General features: G+C 46.6%; 1 protein-coding gene across 1 annotated transcript in view; it reads right to left on the bottom strand.

The window, feature by feature from the left end:
• The window catches only part of TBC1D22A (TBC1 domain family member 22A), a 346,524-nt gene that overhangs the window by 245,391 nt on the left and 82,560 nt on the right, over nucleotides 1-18,573 (bottom strand). Inside the window, exon 5 of the mRNA XM_028115313.2 lies at nucleotides 6,245-6,315. Coding sequence (XP_027971114.2) covers nucleotides 6,245-6,315 — 71 coding nt within the window. The remainder of the gene's footprint in view (nucleotides 1-6,244; nucleotides 6,316-18,573) is intronic.

Below are 18,573 nucleotides of genomic sequence, written 5' to 3'. Positions count from 1 at the left end.
ACAAGGCACTCTGTCAGGTACCCAGCCCTGCCCCTGCTGGGGGGCCGACCACTCCCGGGGCTGGTGAGACCTGACACTGCTTCCTCACGTCGGAGACGCCTTCACAGACCATCGGTTTGGGAACCGCCAGGATCCACCACAACCATCTGACCTTACTGCCGACTTCCAGTCCCCGTCATCTCCTGGAAAAACACAAGTTGCCCCAGCCACAGGCTGAGGAAGCAGGCTGCTCCCTGGGCACCAGGCTACACACAGCACTGCCTTGAATCCTGCTCAGTGGACATGCGGTCATTATTCCATTTACAGAAGAGGGAAAGCCTCAGGAGTTTCCTTAGTGAGCCCAGGGTTATGGGGCCAGAGGGCACGGTGCAGCCAGCCCTCTTCAGGGGCAGCTGGCTCAATTCACAAAAACTCAGGGAACAAGTCCCCGCCCTAGGGAGTCATCTACACACACACACACCCTGTTCACTGAGCTCTGCGTGTGTCCCGGGCCCCCAGACCCTCGCACCCTCGCACCCTGGGCTCAGCACCAGGAGGCAGAGTCCCTGCGCGCTGCCTCACACTGAGCTCTGGAAGCTGCCAAGGCTTCTAATCATGCCCCTGCCCAGAGGCGGACACCCTCCCCGCTCTGCCGCCAGCCCCTCTGGCTCCCCAGCTCGGGGCCTCTCTCTGAACGCCCGTTCCCTGGGCCGAGACTCCCGCCTGTACACAGGGCTCAGCAGGCTGGTGGGCGCCAGCAGGCAGAGCGGGGCAGCTGACACGGAGCCGCCTGAGCCCCCAGGCCGCGGAGGCCGAGCGGCCCCTGACCTCGGCACCAGGGCTGGCCTCTGATCTCCTCCAGCCTGCGCGTGAGGGCCACGGCGGCCTTCCCACAAGCACACTGACTTCTGAGCGCCTCCTCCGCCCCTGCAGCATCAGAGTAGACGAACTACTTGTTGCCACGGCTTGTGTGCACATCCCTGGAGCTCAGCTCCCTGCACGGCAACCTGTGGGCACAGGCCCTGCAATCAATTCACGTCTCTTCCAAGCATGCACCAGCCTGGAGCGCACACTCCCCCAGACACCTGCACTCCCTCCTCCAAGTCACCACTCTGACCTCAGCATCTCCCCCCCAACTCCAGGTGGTTCTCAGAGCCGGTCAGATGCGTGGACTTGGCTCACCCTGCCTCTGCCCACTAGACCTGGAGCTCTGAGCTCCAAACTCCAGCAGGGCAGGAGGTCTTGCCCTGTGCTCAGGCTATCTCCATCCCCGCAAACCCCCCACATTCAGAGTCCCAAGGGGCACACCACGGATACTCAGTGCAGACTTGCCGAACAAATGAATGATACTGTGCTGATGATACTGTGCTGTGCAGCGGGACCACCATACCCCAGGAGGGCCCCAGCCCTGGGGGCCCAGGGAGGAAGATGTCTGAGCTACTGCGTGACAAGTTAAGTATCAGCACACGGTTCTGGGCCAGCTTTGGATTGGTTTGGAGTCAGCCCTGCTGTTGGAGAACACAGTGGTGCAGAGGGAGAAACAGAGCAGAGGCCCTGAGAAAGGTCACACGCCTGCGTCGAGCACACTGGGCAGCATGTCCAGGCTGCCGTTCGGCAAGGCCAGAGCACGTGGGAGGTGAGGAGTGGGAATGTGTGTGCAGCGGCCGGTGGGGGTCCCTGTGGGCCAGGCCAGAGCTGGCCTTCCATCCAGGGCAGTGGAGCAATGAGGGTTATGAGCCAGGGAACGGTGTGGGCGGCCTTCCATCCGCCACACGCGGTACCACCACAGGCTTCTTAGTGACCGAGAACAAGGGCTCACACCTTCTCCCCACTCCCAGATTTTAACTTCACTTATTAAAAGAGAAATTCTAAAAGGCCAGGATGTCATAACAGGAACAGAGACAATAAAAAGCCCCCCCACACACACTCCTGACACTCCCATCCCTAAAGGAAAACACATGTGCAAGTTGGGGCCTTCAGATAATTAAGCCAGCCTGGAAATTATGCAAACGAAACATATGCAAGTATGCAATGAATTTTAAATGACAGAACTACAGAAAACTTAATTGCCGTATTAGCATGCTATAAAAACACTAATCATAAATGTAAAACAATTATACCTGCATATACTTCTATCAAAATTGTCCCCGTGACACACGCATCCAGTGGCTCCCTCCCGTGGGTTCACGTGCGATCCTACCTTGACACGCCATGAGAAAAAAGGGTGATGCCAGCACCTCACTGATCACTCTTAACCATTCTGCTCACCAGCATAAATGTTACGTGTTTAATTATTGTTCAATGTTTCTGAAGTAGTTATTAAAAAATGAGCCAAAAATACGATTTTCTACAGTGCTCATTTTTAAAAAGTTACTGCTGTGCTTGCAGGGAATTTAAATGTTAAATCGCATTAATGGTGGTTTAACGATATGTTCTGGACTAGAGTATATGTTAGTCTTCCGTAAATGACAGGAGCCAAGTTTCCCATCTTTCTTCATTAAAGGAGCATTTCCTACTCATCCATTAAGAATAGTGCTCTTCAACAGACCACCGGGATCACGTTAATGACAAATCGTGAACAGACTAGGGGAAAAAGTCATTAGTTTGCCAGGTCTTGAAGTACATTCACACTCAAGTGCAGCTTCAGCTGTCTTTTTCAACCGAACAAATGACAGATTCTCCTCGGTCCTGGGTTCAGGGTCCCGGAAGCGAAGAGCTGGGCCCAGCCACCCCACCCCACCCGCTCGCCTGAGCCTCTGGGACAGCACGCTGTCGGTCAAGCCCAGGCACCCCGGCCCAGCTGTACGGCCTTCAGTGGGTCCTGTCTCCTAGCTGGTCCGTGCGTGCCCTGCCCTGTCCCACGTGGAACCCATACATCCTAGAGCAGCTGCCTCCACCCTGGGCACACGTGAGAATCCCTGGGGACCCGAGATTGGCAGTTCCCCGGCTCCCCGGTGCCACTAACGTGCACCCAAGAGGTCAAGAGGACAGCCCAAAGCCCAAAGCCCCCATGCCGTTGCTGCCCCCGCCCCCACCCCTGCCCAGCCTAGGGCAGGCTGCAATTGGTACAAACCCTGATGCCTCAGTTTACCCCAAGGCTCCAATTGGCTTGGTGGGCCTAGACACCAATATCTACAAAAGCTTCCCAGGAGAGTGGCACGTGAAGCCTTGGATTCAGAGTGACTGAGAGGTGGCCTAAACTTGGGGGACCCTTCTCCTGCCCATGACCCTGAAGTGCCTGCCGAGTTTTCTCCCCAGCATTTTCCAAGACTCTTTTGTGACCTAGCACTTGCAAAGGGCAGACGTGTGGGAAACACTCACCACATCAGAAATAAGTGATTGGCATCCTTCACGGTGCTCCCCAAATCTTCCATTACAGTAACCAGGAGAGAAGGAGAGACTCATAAGGTAGCTCCTGGGTCAGCGTTTAGGGGATAGGAGATGATGGTCCCCACCATTCTGACCTCCTTCCCCCCGTCCATTCCCATGTTTGACCAGCACCCCTCAACCTGGTGGGTTCCCTGCCCCTGGATGCCCAGAGCCCATCCTTCCCCCAAGGGCATACAGAATGTGCATGGGCCTGTCTCCCTGGGCTATCTGGGGACACCTGAAGGCTGGGATGTCGTTACTGCTTGCCAGCACGAGACCAGAGCATAGCGAAGGCATGATGAGCACATGTCCCCTGAACGATGAGTGAGCACAGCGCCAACGGACCACCCAGTTTCCTACTCCAGCAGCCTGAGTCCCGCGCACCTGCCCCTGCAGCCCCTAGGCCCTCCTCCCCTGCCCAGTCTTCCCTGTCTTGGCTGTGCCCGCCTCCTCCTTCTGACAGGCACCCAGAGCAGCACAGCACATTCTTCCTCCTGGTGCCAGACCCTGGTCGCGATACTGGTCTATCTGCTCCTACAACCCCGCATTCAGAGATCACCGCTTCTGCAGGGACCCCACACGTGTGCACAGCCTGGCACACAGCAAGCACTCAACAGATGCTGTTAAACAAGCAGAAGTGTACAGGAAGAGACACAGGGTGAGCAGTGCCCTGGGGCGCAGGCTTCTGAGAGAATGGGCTCCTTCCCATGGTGAGACCCCAGTCTGTCCTGGGGCAGACAGAGGAAGGCAGGGACCCCCTCTCTTTGTGCAGGCTGCATGAGGGACAGCGACTTGGTTCTTCTGCCTTCTTATCTCCCCGTGACAAACACAGAGCCAGAGACACAGAAAGTGCTGGAGAAATACTGATCAAATAAATGAAGGCACCAACCAAAAGACCATTCAAGAGGCTCCCGGATTTCCCGCTCCAGAAACAGCCTCCTCACCCTTCACTGAAGTCCTTCACATCGTGGCCTGCTCCTGGTCCCCAGCCACCCCCTCCCTAATCCAAGCAGTCTGCCCGCCATTCCTAGGGAGCCAGCTCACCTGGGCTCCCGCTCGTCCAAACCGAGCTGCATCCCATAGGCCGTACGCCCTCCCCGTCTCCCCAACCCAAGGACACTGACACATCCTTCAGGTTGCTCCAGAAACACCCCACCTTCCCCAAGAAGCCTGGTCTGCCATCCACAGGAGTCTGCACTGCCCTGGAACCGCCCCTCCCTTTCTTGGTGCCCCCACCCTCCGCCACTTTGGAAAGACAGGCTTTGCTCACTGACCCCAACACTTTTTTTTAACTCATCCGTCAACCCAAGCCTAAAGAGGTCCAGAACTGCCAAGTTCGTCTCTGTCCTTCCCAGTCCCCAGCCTCCCACCTTGCAGCACCTGCAGACCCTGGGAAAGGGAGGCCCAGCCTGGCACACATGCCCCTGCTCTGCGGCTGCCCGTTCCTTCCTGCCTGCATCCCACACATCCCACTGTGTGTGATCCCAGACTGTCCTGCAGCCCTGACCTGACCCAGCCCCTCCTCCTCCTAACAGGGAGGGCTAGGATCTGATTCATCTCTGTCTCCAGGCAAGGGGTCCCTGCAGTCAGTTAACGGTTACACAAATACATGGATCTGAGACGCCCAGATACTCTTTCCCTTGTATTCCCAACATTCCTGGTTACAGACTCAACCCACCTACACCCTCCCTCCCATTCAAACCAACAACGTGGAGCATCTCTCTCCTCCCCCTTCTGCTCCAGTGCCCACTGAATCCCAGGTCACACACTTGCCCAGCCAGCCACTGGGCATCACACACAGGGTAGCTCAGCTACAATGCACACAGACCGAGAACCAACGGAAAGGAATGGGACAAAACCATTCAGGAAGGCTTTCTACCCAGAGGCAGCACAACCTTCATAAATATAAAATTGCACTCTAAAGTCGTAAACATAGTATCGTCCAAACTTCCTACAGTTCAATCTAAAAAGCTTGTAACCTATTGTACAGGACATTTGGAAAAGTAGATACAAATGCTTAAAATAACAGACACAAAACAGAAACATAAGCAATTGTAGCAGGTCTAATTTTAATTGCAAGAGAATATTTAATCAATAAATATTCACTGTTGAGAGTGGCATCTGCATTTAGGATTACGAGGTACTAAGCTGTAAATTTATTAAGACTCATTAGCAAGAAAGAGTCTTTTAAATACTGAAAGTCAGACCCAATTTAGAGTAAACACTTAGAGTTCCCTACTGATTTAGCTCCAAAAATAATTTAAAAAGGGAAAGAGAAAAAAACTGTCTATAAACTACTCCAAAGTTTTCAGCAGGGCCAAGCTCACTTCAGATATTAACCCGAGTGAAGTACCAGAGAGAGTGTCAATGGCCGCTCCACCCCGCGCACCTCATCTTCTCCAGCAGTCTCCACAGGTGGGCAGTTTAGAACCAGGGGTGAGGCACCAGAACCCCAGCCTCCATCAAGGAAACACAGATACTTTTAGAATCACTTTCTCCCCCTTACATCACTACTAAAGTACATTAAAAAAAAAAAAATGGTCAAACATATTTCACTGTGATGAATTCCTAAGAATTGAAATAGTCTTCTATGATGGATCCTTTCTCTATCACAGGTTTGAAAATATTACAAAGATTTCTAGAATAATAAAACCAGAGGAAAAGAATACAGCTGTCATAAATAATTACTTAAGCTCATTTTCTGCCAGCCTTGTCAAACCAAGCTTGTAATGAAGCAAAAGATGGAAAATGTCACCTTAGCTCAGGCAAAGGCCCAGATCACTGCCACAAAGACAAGGCGCGTGCCTGGCCATGGCTGGTGGGCCACGCTCCGGGCCACACTCGGGGCCACGCTCTGGGCCAGGCAGCACTGGTGAGCAGGCCCCCCAAGACTTACTGAGAGCAGCTTCCAGGTCATTGGACGAACCGGCTTAGGGATTCCGGACCAGCTCAACTTCCGTAATTCCTCTGTTGACAACAAAGAGACAAAGAAAACAGGGTTTACAAACAGGGAACTCCCCGCAGGGCCTTGACCTATTTCGTCAGTGTTCCTGGGGGGAGGGGGGCCCCATAAATGAAACCAGAGTGAACCTAAGTGAGAAAGCTTTCAGATACCGATTGTTCTCAATATACGAGAGACGCTGAGTGACCTCCGCTCCGGCAAAGCTAAGTGTCTACATTTAAGCCATACAGAGTACACGTTTGCTAAATGCATGGCAAGCGTCCCCAGAGCCACCCTGGGACAGGTGGGGCACCACACACCCCCCTCCACACGCCCCCTCCTTCCCTCCCTCAGTCCCCCACCGACACCTGTCCCCACCTCTACCACCCGCCCGGTGCTCCCTTCTTTCCTGCACCCTTTCTCCCTCTCACCATTCACTGCTTACGGACATGAGGTGCTTTGCTCGGGACTGCTTTGAAAGAGATAAGTGTCGCAGAGACAAGCCTGTGTCCACAGAGCACTCATCAAGGGGGCAGCCACGTCTTTCAAGGCAGACTACGACAGTCGCTGCTGCCTCCACAAATACCCACGGGTGGGCGGTCACAGGGGGCGGGAGAGGGCACAGCAGAGACTGAGGGGGCGGCGGGTGGGGAGGAGACCAGCCCCTGAGGTCCGTTGGACCTTCTGCGTCTCCCCAGTGTTACAGCCACACGCCCCGAACAGCGAGAGAACACGTTTCAATTTGCAGGTGTATCAACACTCAGTCAATCCCACGGAAACTGAAGTAATTCTTTCTTTCCTTTAAGTTAGGAATCCACATCAGGCTCTTCTCGTAACAGCTAGGAGCTCATGATTAATATTAGGAATAAAAGAAACGATTAAAGAGGCTCTGGTAATATAATCAACAAAATACAAAGTCCTGACATCTAATCTTTTTCCAATTACTACAGTCTAAGTAAAATAAGTACAGAATAATTGGGTGACGGTACCAGCAATAACTTGCACTTTACAGCAGAATCTCAGAAAATATCGAATCTTCCCCTGCACCCTGAGGATATTATGAAAAGCAGGAACCTAATATCCGAACACCAATAATGTAATGTTTACCGTCATGTTCCCAGGGCCTCTCCTCCTGCACAAGGCTGGTTTTCTGATGATGGTTTATATGAAGAAAGCCGAGAGAAATCTCCACTGTTAGCATTCTCCAAACCTGTCTCCTCATGGAAGAAACTCACAAACAAGGGCTTGAATGTACATATGGGACAGAGTTCTGAGTCTGTGCCACGTTAGCATTGAGCAGTTGCTTTCATGGGTACTACTTGCTCCTCACGGCAGCCCGAGTCCATCAGGGCTGTCCCCACCATGCCAGTGAGGAGCAGGCTCAGCGAGGCTAGGTGACGTGCCAGGAACTAAGTGACCTTTGCATCCCAGAATCTTTCCACTCTGTTAATTTCCATTACTAAAAGGGCTTCCTGTAACACAGACAAATCTCACTCATGAATATGGACAAAAAGTCCAAAACAAAATCCTCGCAGATCAAAACACAAGCAGATGTTCAAAGACTGGTACACACGATTTACTCCAGGAATAAAAGAATGGCTCCAAGTCAGGACATCTCATAGTTTTATCAAAGTGTTCAACTGGGTTGATGGGAAAGTCATAGGACCATTCTGTTGGATGTCCAGTGTAGACTTTCACCCCAGGCCTATTTGCCCCTTGGCCTCTCTAGCAGAATCCCGGTTATACAAAGTGACAATCGCCCCACCACCTCCCCACAGCCCCGGTAATGAGGGGAGTCAGCCCGGGGGAAGTTGGAACTGATTGGCTGTGCAGAGCTGAGCCCCGCCCTCACCCGGGAGGGACTCCACAATGAGCCTGGGACTCTATCTGAGCCAGAGAAGAGAGCGAATGAGCTGGGGGCTGCTGAGGAGAAAGCCCCTCCTTGCTCTTCAGAAATCTTTTGGGGGCAACAATCTCTTGCTTCCTCTGCAGGTTGTTAGGGTCAGAGGTGAGGCTGGGGCTGCTGCACCTAACCAGTACCCAATCAGCCTGAGGAGGAAGCCAACCAAGACAGGCAGCAATGAGGGCTGAGTTCAGCAGGACGGGCAGATTCAAGATGTTCAAACATCAACAGCTTTTCCCCACCAGCAACAAAACAAATAGGAAATGTTATAGATAATAAGCTTAACAAAAAACAGACACAACCATGGAAAGCAAACTGTGAAGGTTTTACTTAAAGACATGAAGACACAGAGGAAAACACCAAGCTCACTGGCACTAAGGAGCATTTAAGGAGCACCTGCTCCAGTGAGGGCAGAGGGACCACACGAGGGAACGGCACACGCAGCCCTGTGCTCAGAAAACTCAGAACAAATGCGGAATGACAACTGGACTCAAGAGAAGGGGTAAGGATGGGAAAGGCAACTGTGGGAAGGAAATTCTGCCTAGTTGGTAAGGTTTCCTTGAGGAAATGACAACTGAGAAAAGACCCACAGACGAGAAGTTACTGAAGGAAGAGGGGCTGGAAAGGGAATATTCTCAAGTCCAGGGAACACCTGACATAAAGCCCTGGCCCAGTGTGAAGAGGGATCAGAGGGGCCAGTGGTCACAAGGAGACACTTGATGGGCTGCTTCTGAAGCCCAGTGTAGAAGGGACAGTGGCTTGGATGGTGGCAGTGAAAAGAAGAGCCATGACCAAACATGAGCCAGTGGATCTAGTCTCAACATTACGATGCTGTCAACTGCCACTTAAAAATTCTTTGAGTTCAGTGCAAACCCAATAAAACCCCAGTGGGATATACTGTTGTGTTCTGAAACCTGATAAGTTGAAACTAAGCTCATATGAAAGAGCAAATGCATAAGAACAGCCAGTAAAATTTCCAAAAAGAATAGTGTGAGAGGACTTGCATTTCCAGATAAGCAAATGTGTAAGAGAGTGACAAGTTAAGACCCTGGGGTTCTAGGAGCAAGACTAAAGCAAGGAGATCAATGTTACAGACGAATGGTTCACATCAAACCTGTACTTAGTTACAATTACCACAGCATTTCAAATCAAGGGGCCATCAGCCAATGGTGTCCAAACAATATGGCATCTACTTTCAGAAAAGGAAATCAGACCATGTATCCTACCACAAAAACATATTTCCAAATGATTAAAGATCCAAAGACCTAAATGGAGTGCGTGTATGTATGTGTGCAGGAAAGATAAAAAATACTACAAGAAAATACAGAGGAATATTTTGCTATTTTCAAATGGGAGAAAGGCCTTCCAGGCAAGTCACAAATCTCAGAACTATAAATAAGGTTAATAAGCTAACTACATAAAAGTTTGAAATGACTATGGTGAAAGCCACCATAATTTTAAAAATAAAAAAATGACAGACTTGGGGCGCTTGGATGGCTCAGTCAGTTAAGTGTCTGCCTTCAGCTCAGGTCACAATCTCAGGGTCCGGGGATCAAATCCCTTATCAGGCTCCCTGCTCAGCGGGCAGTCTGCTTCTCCCTCTCCTGCCCCCACCTTGTGTGCTCACTCTCTCTCTCTCTCTCCCCCAAATAAAATCTTTAAAAAATGACAGACTTGAAAAATACATGCAACATACAATACAAAAAGGTTAACATCACTAGTATATAAAGAACACATACAAAAGAATGATCAATCTGTACAAAAATGGAAAATTCACAGAAGAACCAGAAATGGCTAATAAATGTACAAAAATAGGTACCTACTCTCAATAGTGATTAAAGACCTACATCATTAGAACAAGAAATCTGTCATAAATTAGATAAAATTTTAAATGACTAATACCCAGTACTGATGAGACTTTGGATGAAAAGCCACTCTCTTACAATCTGGTCAGAGTGCATATGAACAGAACTTTTTCTTGGTCGAATTTTTTTTTTTTTTTTTTTTTTTTTTTTTTTTTTTTTTTTTTTTTAAGTAGGCTCCATGCACAGCATGGAGCCCAACACAGGGCTCAAACTCATGACCCTGAGATTAGGACCTAAGCTGAAACCAAGAGTTGGATGCTTAACCGACTGAGCCACCCAAGTGCCCCTTTGTTGGTCAAATTGTAAAGGTATATGACATTTGAGAGGCAACTTCACTTGAAGAAATCTGTTCCACAGAGACATCTGCAAGGGGTTACTCATAGGGTGTTCACTTAAGCCTTGTCATAAGAAAAACTAAAATCAATCAGAGTATCCATTAATAGGGAGATGATTAAAATACCATTACATCCACACAATGGACTATATACCACCACCATGGAAAAGAATGGATGCCTTTCTGGGTAAATATGCAATAAGTCTGTGAAGACAAACAAGAGAAAGCAGAGTGCAGATGCACTGTTTCTTTTTTTTGTTTGTTTCTTTAAGATTTTATTTATGAGAGAGAGAGAGTGCATGCACACAGGGGAGCAGAGCAGAGGGAGAGGGACAAGCAGACTCCATGCTGAGCGCTGAGCCCAACACGGGGCTCAATCTCAGGACCCTGAGATCGTGACCTGAGCAGAAATCAAGAGTGGAATGCTCAACCAACTGAGCCACCCAGGTGCCCCACAATGAGTATTTCTGTAAGTGTACACTGGAACCTGGAAGCACAACCAGCCTTGGGGGAGGGATTCAGAGAATGGTTCAAGGGCAGTGGAAGAAATACTTTTGATTGTGTACCCTACTGTGTTCCTACAGAGCTACAGAGTTCCTGTGACGTCTCCAAATTTACCTCCAACTTTTCAAAAATCTACCCAACTTTCCCGGCCCAGCTCAACCTCTGCCATATCTATGAAGCCTTCCTGACAACTCCAGGCCTCACCCAATTCCCTCTTCTGTGAGCGCCAGGAACACTTAGGGCCAGCCCACCTAAAAGCCCACCTTCACTGCCATGTATGAGCAACGATCTCATCTTCCAGAAGTGCTTTATGAGTTCCTACAGGACAGATGCCAAGATTCTGCTTCTTCTGTGTTCTGAGGCAGAGCCTTGCATAGCCTGGCAGTAAGTGCTGGAGAGAAGAATGTCCAATTCTTTCCTCTACCCCTTTAGATGTGGTTTTCGGGGGGGGGGGGTCATATTTTTTAACTGACATATAATTTATACGCAATAAAAGAATTTAGGCCCCCAACCAAGACGTAGAACATTTCTATCACCCTTTTCTGTAATTCTTTGCCCCCACTCCAAGTTAACTCCTTTCTGATATCACCATAGATTATCCCTGCCTGATCTTAAAATTCACATAAATAGTACATAGAGAATGTATTTGCTTGTATTCTGCTTCTTTTGCTCATAATATGTCAGAGTCATAATGTTGCACCAGTGGTTTATTCCCTACAAGCAGAAATACTAATCTACACTATGAATATATCACAATTTGCTTCTATATTCATAGATAGCTGGGTTATTCACAAGCTTTCATTACTATGATAAAGCAGCTATTACCACTCTTATGGTCTTGTGTTTTGTGGGCCTATGTTTTCATTTCTACGACACAGACATGAAGGAGTAGAATTGCTGGGTCATATGATAGATACATATCTACCTTTATAAAAAACTGCCACATGATCCTGCAAAATGGTTGTACCATTTTACACTTCCCACCAGTAATGTATAAAAGCTTCAACTGCTCCACGTCCTGGTCAAAATTCAGTGCTGTCAGTCTTTAATTTTAGCCATTCTAGTAAGTGTTAAAGGCATCTCATTATGATTGTAATTACCAATTCTGTGATGACTAATAATGTTGAGCATGAAACAGATTTTCATGTGCTTTCTAGCCATTTCTATATCTTCTATGATGCTTATCTTGAAATCTTTTAACCATCTTTTTATTAAGTTGTTTATAATCTTATCGTTTCTAATGATTCTTATTTCTTCTGATTCTAGATCATATTTCCCTGTCTCATTGCATGCCTGTTTTGTTGTGTGTTTTTTTTATTGAATCCCAGATGTGCCAGTTATCAATTTATTGTCTCTGCAATCATGGAACTGGGTCTTACAAATACTTCTCCTTGACCTGCTGGCATGGTGTCATTCTTTTCAGTACAGAGTAAAGGAGGGACACTGAAGGAGAAAGGGGTGTTCTCCCCCAAGTTCTCATATGCCTCGTTCACCAGGCTCCGACCCACAGTTCCTGCAGCGAGTGTGGGTGCTGGGTCTTCTTCAGCACTGACCTCCTCTGGAGAAGGCTTTCTCCAGCATTAGGCCCCTGCAGAGTGCTCATGTGAGCACACAGGGTTTCTCCCACATTCAGCTGATAGAGCGAAGTACTTCCCAGTTCCCAGTTCCTGCAGCAAGCGACGGCCAACAACACTCAGCAACACCCAGCAGACACATCTCTGTGAGCTCTGGGGATGATTCAACTTACTGCTTCCTGGGGTGCTTCCCCCCACCTCATGGACTGTCACCCTGCTCGTGAACAGGCCAGCGCTCCACCAAGGACTTGATGGGACCCCCTGCAGGTATACGGGCTCTATCTCTGTGGAAGGAATACTCTGCTCTGCAGCATTGTGCTCCATACACTCTGTCTCAGTTTCTGTCCCACCCCCACGCCACCCCACCCCCAGCCCCCGGGCTGCAGCCTGAAAACTGCTTCCAAGCGCAAGCGGAGGTGAATGTAAAGTTCACCTTGTGCATGTCCCTTCTCCCAAAGATCACAGTTCTGCACAGCCTGTAACACAATGCCTGAAAACAGCTGTTTCACATACATGGTCCAAGTTTCTATTTATTCACAACAGAAGAGCAATTCCTTTGGCAACTAATCCTTCACAGTTGAAGCAAAAGTCAACTAACATATTTTTAAAGAATTTTTTGTCTATATTCATCAGGGATATTGGTCTCTAGCTTCTTTTCCTCACAACGTCTTTGTAAGGTTTTCGCATTAGGGTTAATGGGGCCTTAATAAAATGAGCTGAGAAGGGTTTTCCCCTCCTCTCTTTTCTGAGATAGCTTTTGGAATTGGTATTATTTCTTCCTTAAATGTTCGATAGAATTTGCTAGAAAAACCATCTGACCGTGATACTCTCCTTGTGTGAAAGATTTTTTTTTTTAAGATTTATTGATTTATTTGAGAGTGTGAGGGCAAGCAGGGGGCGGGGCAGGGAGAGAGGGAGAGAAATCTTCAAGCAGACTCCCCACTGAGTGCAGAGCCTGATGTGGGGCTGAATCTCAGAACCCTGAGATCATGACCTGAGCCGAAATCAAGATTCACATTCTTAATCAACTGAGGCACACAGGCGCCCCTAAAGGTTATTTTATTACAAATTTTTTTAGGGGGCACCTGGGTGAAGCATCGGACTCATGATTTTGGCTCAGGCCAAAAAAAAATTTTTTTTTAATTTTTTTATTGTTATGTTAATCACCATACATTACATCATTAGTTTTTGATGTAGTGTTCCATGATTCATTGTATGTGCATAAACCCAATGCTCCACGCAGAACGTGCCCTCTTTAATACCCATCACCAGGCTAACCCATCCCCCCACCCCCTCCCCTCGAGAACCCTCAGTTTGTTTTTCAGAGACCATCATCTTTCATAGTTCATCTCCCCCTCCGATTCCCCCCCCATTCTTCCCCTCCTGCTATCTTTTTTTTTCCTCTTAACATATATTGCATTTTTTGTTTCAGAGGTACAGATCTGTGATTCAACAGTATTGCACAATCCACAGCGCTCACCATAGCACATACCCTTCCCATTGTCTGTCACCCAGCCACCCCATCCCTCCCACCCCCCACCACTCCAGCAACCCTCAGTTTGTTTCCTGAGATTAAGAATTCCTCATATCAGTGAGGTCGTATGATACATGTCTTTCTCTGATTGACTTATTTCGCTCAGCATAACAGCCTCCAGTTCCATCCACGTCGTTGCAAATGGCAAGATCTCATTCCTTGTGATGGCTGCGTAATATTCCACTGTGTATATATACCACATCTTCTTTATCCATTCATCTGTCGATGGACATCTTGGCTCTTTCCACAGTTTGGCTATTGTGGACATGGCTGCTATAAACCTTGGGGTGCACGTACCCCTTCGGGTCCCTACATTTGTATCTTTGGGGTAAATACCCAGTAGTGCAATTGCTGGATCATATGGTAGCTCTATCTTCAACTGTTTGAGGAACCTCCATACTGTTTTCCAGAGTGGTTGCACCAGCTTGCATTCCCACCAACAATGTAGGAGGGTTCCCCTTTCTCTGCATCCCCGCCAACATCTGTCGTTCCCTGACTTGTTCATTTTAGCCATTCTGACGGGTGTGAGGTGGTATCTCATTGAGGTTTTGATTTGGATTTCCCTGATGCCGAGTGATGTTGAGCACTTTTTCATGTGTCTGTTGGCCATTTGGATGTCTTCTTTGGAAAAATGTCTGTTCATGTCTTCTGCCCATTTCTTGATTGGATTATTTGTTCTTTGGGTGTTGAGTTTGATTAAGTTCTTTACAGATTCTGGATACTAGCCCTTTATCTGATATGTCATTTGCAAATATTTTCTCCCATTCTGTCGGTTTTCTTTTGGTTTTCTGGACTGTTTCTTTTGCTGTGCAAAAGCTTTTTATCTTGATGAAATCCCAATAGTTCATTATTGCCCTTGCTTCCCTTGCCTTTGGCGATGTTTCTAGGAAGAAGTTGCTGCGGCTGAGGTGGAAGAGGTTGCTGCCTGTGTTCTCCTTTAGGATTTTGAGACTCCTGTCTCACATTTAGGTCTTTCAAACATTTGGAGTCTATTTTTGTGTGTGGTGTAAGGAAATGGTCCAATTTCATTCTACTGCATGTGGCTGTCCAATTTTCCCAACACCATTTGTTGAAGAGACTGTCTTTTTTGAATTGGACATTCCTTCCTGCTTTGTCAAAGATGAGTTGACCATAGAGTTGAGGGTCCATTTCTGGGCTCTCTGTTCTGTTCCATTGATCTATGTGTCTGTTTTTGTGCCAGTACCATACTGTCTTGATGATGACAGCTTTGTAATAGAGCTGGAAGTCCGGAATTGTGATGCCGCCAGCTTTGCTTTTCCTTTTCAACATTCCTCTGGATATTTGGGGTCTCTTCTGGTTCCATACAAATTTTAGGATTATTTGTTCCATTTCTTTGAAAAAAGTGGATGGTATTTTGACAGGGATTGCATTAAATGTGTAGATTGCTCTAGGTAGCATTGACATCTTCACAATGTTTGTTCTTCCAATCCATGAGCATGGGAACATTTTTTCATTTCTTTGTGGCTTCCTCAATTTCTTTCATGACTATTTTATAATTTTCTGAGTACAGATCCTTTGCCTCTTTGGTTAGATTTACTCCTAGGTATCTTATGGTTTTGGGTGCAACTGTAAATGGGATTGACTCCTTCAATTCCCTCTCTTCTGTCTTGTTGGTGTATAGGAATGCCACTGATTTCGTGCATTGATTTTATATCCTGCCACTTTACTGAATTCCTGTATGGTTCTAGCAGTTTGGGGGTGGAGTCTTTTGGGTTTTCCACATAAAGTATCATATCATCTGCAGAGAGTGAGGGTTTGACCTCCTCTTTGCCGATTTGGATGCCTTTGATTTCTTTTTGTTGTCTGATTGCTGTGGCTAGGACTTCTAGTACTATATTGAATAGCAGTGGTGAGAGTGGACATCCCTGCCGTGTTCCTGGCCTTAGGGGGAAAGCTCTCAGCTCTTCCCCATTGAGAATGATATTCGCTGTAGGTTTTTCATAGATGGCTTTTATGATATTGAGGTATGTACCCTCTATCCCTATACTCTGAAGAGTTTTGATCAAGAAAGGATGCTGTACTTTGTCAAATGCTTGTTCTACATCTGTTGAGAGGATCATATGATTCTTGTTCTTTCTTTTGCTAATATATTGTATCACACTGATTGATTTTCGGATGTTGAACCAAACTTGCAGCCTAAGGATAAATCCCACTTGGTCATGGTGAATAATCCTTTTAATGTACTGTTGGATCCTATTGGCTAGTATTTTGGTGAGAATTTTTGCATCCATGTTCATCACCATTGCTCTGTAATTCTCCTTTTTGATGGGGTCTTTGTCTGATTTGGGGATCAAGGTAATGGTGGCCTCATAAAATGAGTTTGGAAGTTTTCCTTCCATTTCTATTTTTTGGAACACTTTCAGGAGAATAGGTATTAATTCTTCTTTAAATGTTTGATAGAATTCCCCTGGGAAGCCATCTGGCCCTGGGCTTTCGTTTGTTGGGAGATTTTTGATGACTGCTTCAATTTCCTTAGTGGTTCTAGGTCTGTTCAGGTTTTCTATTTCTTCCTGGTTCAATTTTGGTAGTTGATACATCTCTAGGAATGCACCCATTTCTTCCAGGTTATCTATTTGCTGGCACAGAGTTGCTCATAATATGTTCTTATAATTGTTTGTATTTCTTTGGTGTTGGTTGTGATCTCTCCTCTTTCATTCATGATATTGTTGATTTGGGTCATTTCTCTTTTCTTTTGGATAAGTCTGGCCAGGGGTTTATCAATCTTGTCAATTCTTTCAAAGAACCAGCTCCTAGTTTCGTTGATCTGTTCTACTGTTCTTTTGGTTTCTAGTTCATTGATTTCTGCTCTGATCTTTATTATTTCTCTTCTCCTGCTGGGTTTAGGCTTTATTTGCTGTTCTTTCTCTAGCTCCTTTAGGTGTAAGGTTAGGTTGTGTATTTGAGACTTTTCTTGTTTCTTGAGAAAGGCTTGTATTGCTATATACTTTCCTCTTAGGACTGCCTTTGCTGCATCCCAAAGATTTTGAACAGTTGTGTTTTCATTTTCATTGGTTTCCATGAATTTTTTTAATTCTTCTTTAATTTCCTGGTTGACCCATTCATTCCTTAGTAGGATGCTCTTTATTTTTTTTAATTTTTTTATTGTTATGTTAATCACCATATATTACATAATTTGTTTTGGTGTAGTGTTCCATGATTCATTGTTTATTCATAACACCCAGTGCTCCATGCAGAATGTGCCCTCTTTAATACCCATCACCAGGCTAACCCATCCCCCTACCCTCCTCCCCTCTAGAAACCTCAGTTTGTTTTTCAGAGTCCATCATCTCTCCTGGTTCGTCTCCCCCTCTGACTTACTCCCCTTCATTCTTCCTCTCCTGCTATTTTTTTTTTTTAATATGTTGCATTATTTGTTTCAGAAATACAGATCTGTGATTCAACAGTCTTACACAGTAGTAGGATGCTCTTTAGCCTCCATGTATTTGAGTTCTTTTTGACTTTCCTCTTGTGATTGAGTTCTCGTTTCAAAGCACTGTGGTCTGAAAATATGCAGGGAATAATCCCAATCTTTTGGTACCAGTTGAGACCTGATTTGGGACCTAGGATGTGATCTATTCTGGAGAATGTTCCATGGGCACTAGAGAAGAATGTGTATTCCGTTGCTTTGGGATGGAATGTTCTGAATATGTCTGTGAAGTCCATTTGGTCCAGTGTGTCATTTAAAATCTTTATTTTCTTGTTGATCTTTTGCTTAGATGATCTGTCCATTTCAGTCAGGGGGGTGTTAAAGTCCCCAACTATTATTGTACTGTTATCAATGTGTTTCTTTGCTTTTGTTATTAATTGCCTTATATAATTGGCTGCTCCCATGTTAGGGGCATAGATATTTACAATTGTTAGATCTTCTTGTTGGATAGACTGTTTAAGTAGGATAGTGTCCTTCCTCATCTATTGCAGTCTTTGGTTTAAAATCTAATTTGTCTGCTATAAGGATTGCCACCCCAGCTTTCTTTTGGTGTCCATTAGCATGGTAAATGGTTTTCCATCCCCTCACTTTCAATCTGGGGGTGTCTTTGGGTCTAAAATGAGTCTCTTGCAGACAGCATATCGATGGGTCTTGTTTTTTAATCCAATCTGATAGACTGTGTCTTTTGATTGGGGCATTTAGCCCATTTACATTCAGGGTAACTATTGAAAGATGAATTTAGTGCCACTGTATTGCCTGTAAGGTGACTGTTACTGTATATTGTCTGTGCTCCTTTCTGGTCTATGCTGCTTTTAGGCTCTCCCTTTGCTTAGAGGACCTCTTTCAATATTTCTTGGAGGGCTGCTTTCGTGTTTGCAAATTCCTTTAGCTTTTGTTTGTCCTGGAAGCTTTTTATCTCTCCTTCTATTTTCAATGACAGCCTAGCTGGATATAGTATTCTTGGCTGCATATTTTTCTCGTTTAGTGCTCTGAAGATATCATGCCAGTCCTTTCTGGCCTGCCAGGTCTCTGTGGATAGGCCTGTTGCCAATCTAATGTTTCTACCATTGTAGGTTACATATCTCTTCCCCCCAGCTGCTTTCAAGATTTTCTCTTTGTCTC

The sequence above is a fragment of the Eumetopias jubatus genome, unplaced genomic scaffold, assembly GCF_037043125.1.
Source record: "Eumetopias jubatus isolate StellerSeaLion01/CBP00866 unplaced genomic scaffold, mEumJub1_p1.0 scaffold_8, whole genome shotgun sequence".
In the NCBI taxonomy this organism is placed as follows: domain Eukaryota; kingdom Metazoa; phylum Chordata; class Mammalia; order Carnivora; family Otariidae; genus Eumetopias; species Eumetopias jubatus.
This window is presented reverse-complemented; position numbering and strand designations above follow the sequence as displayed.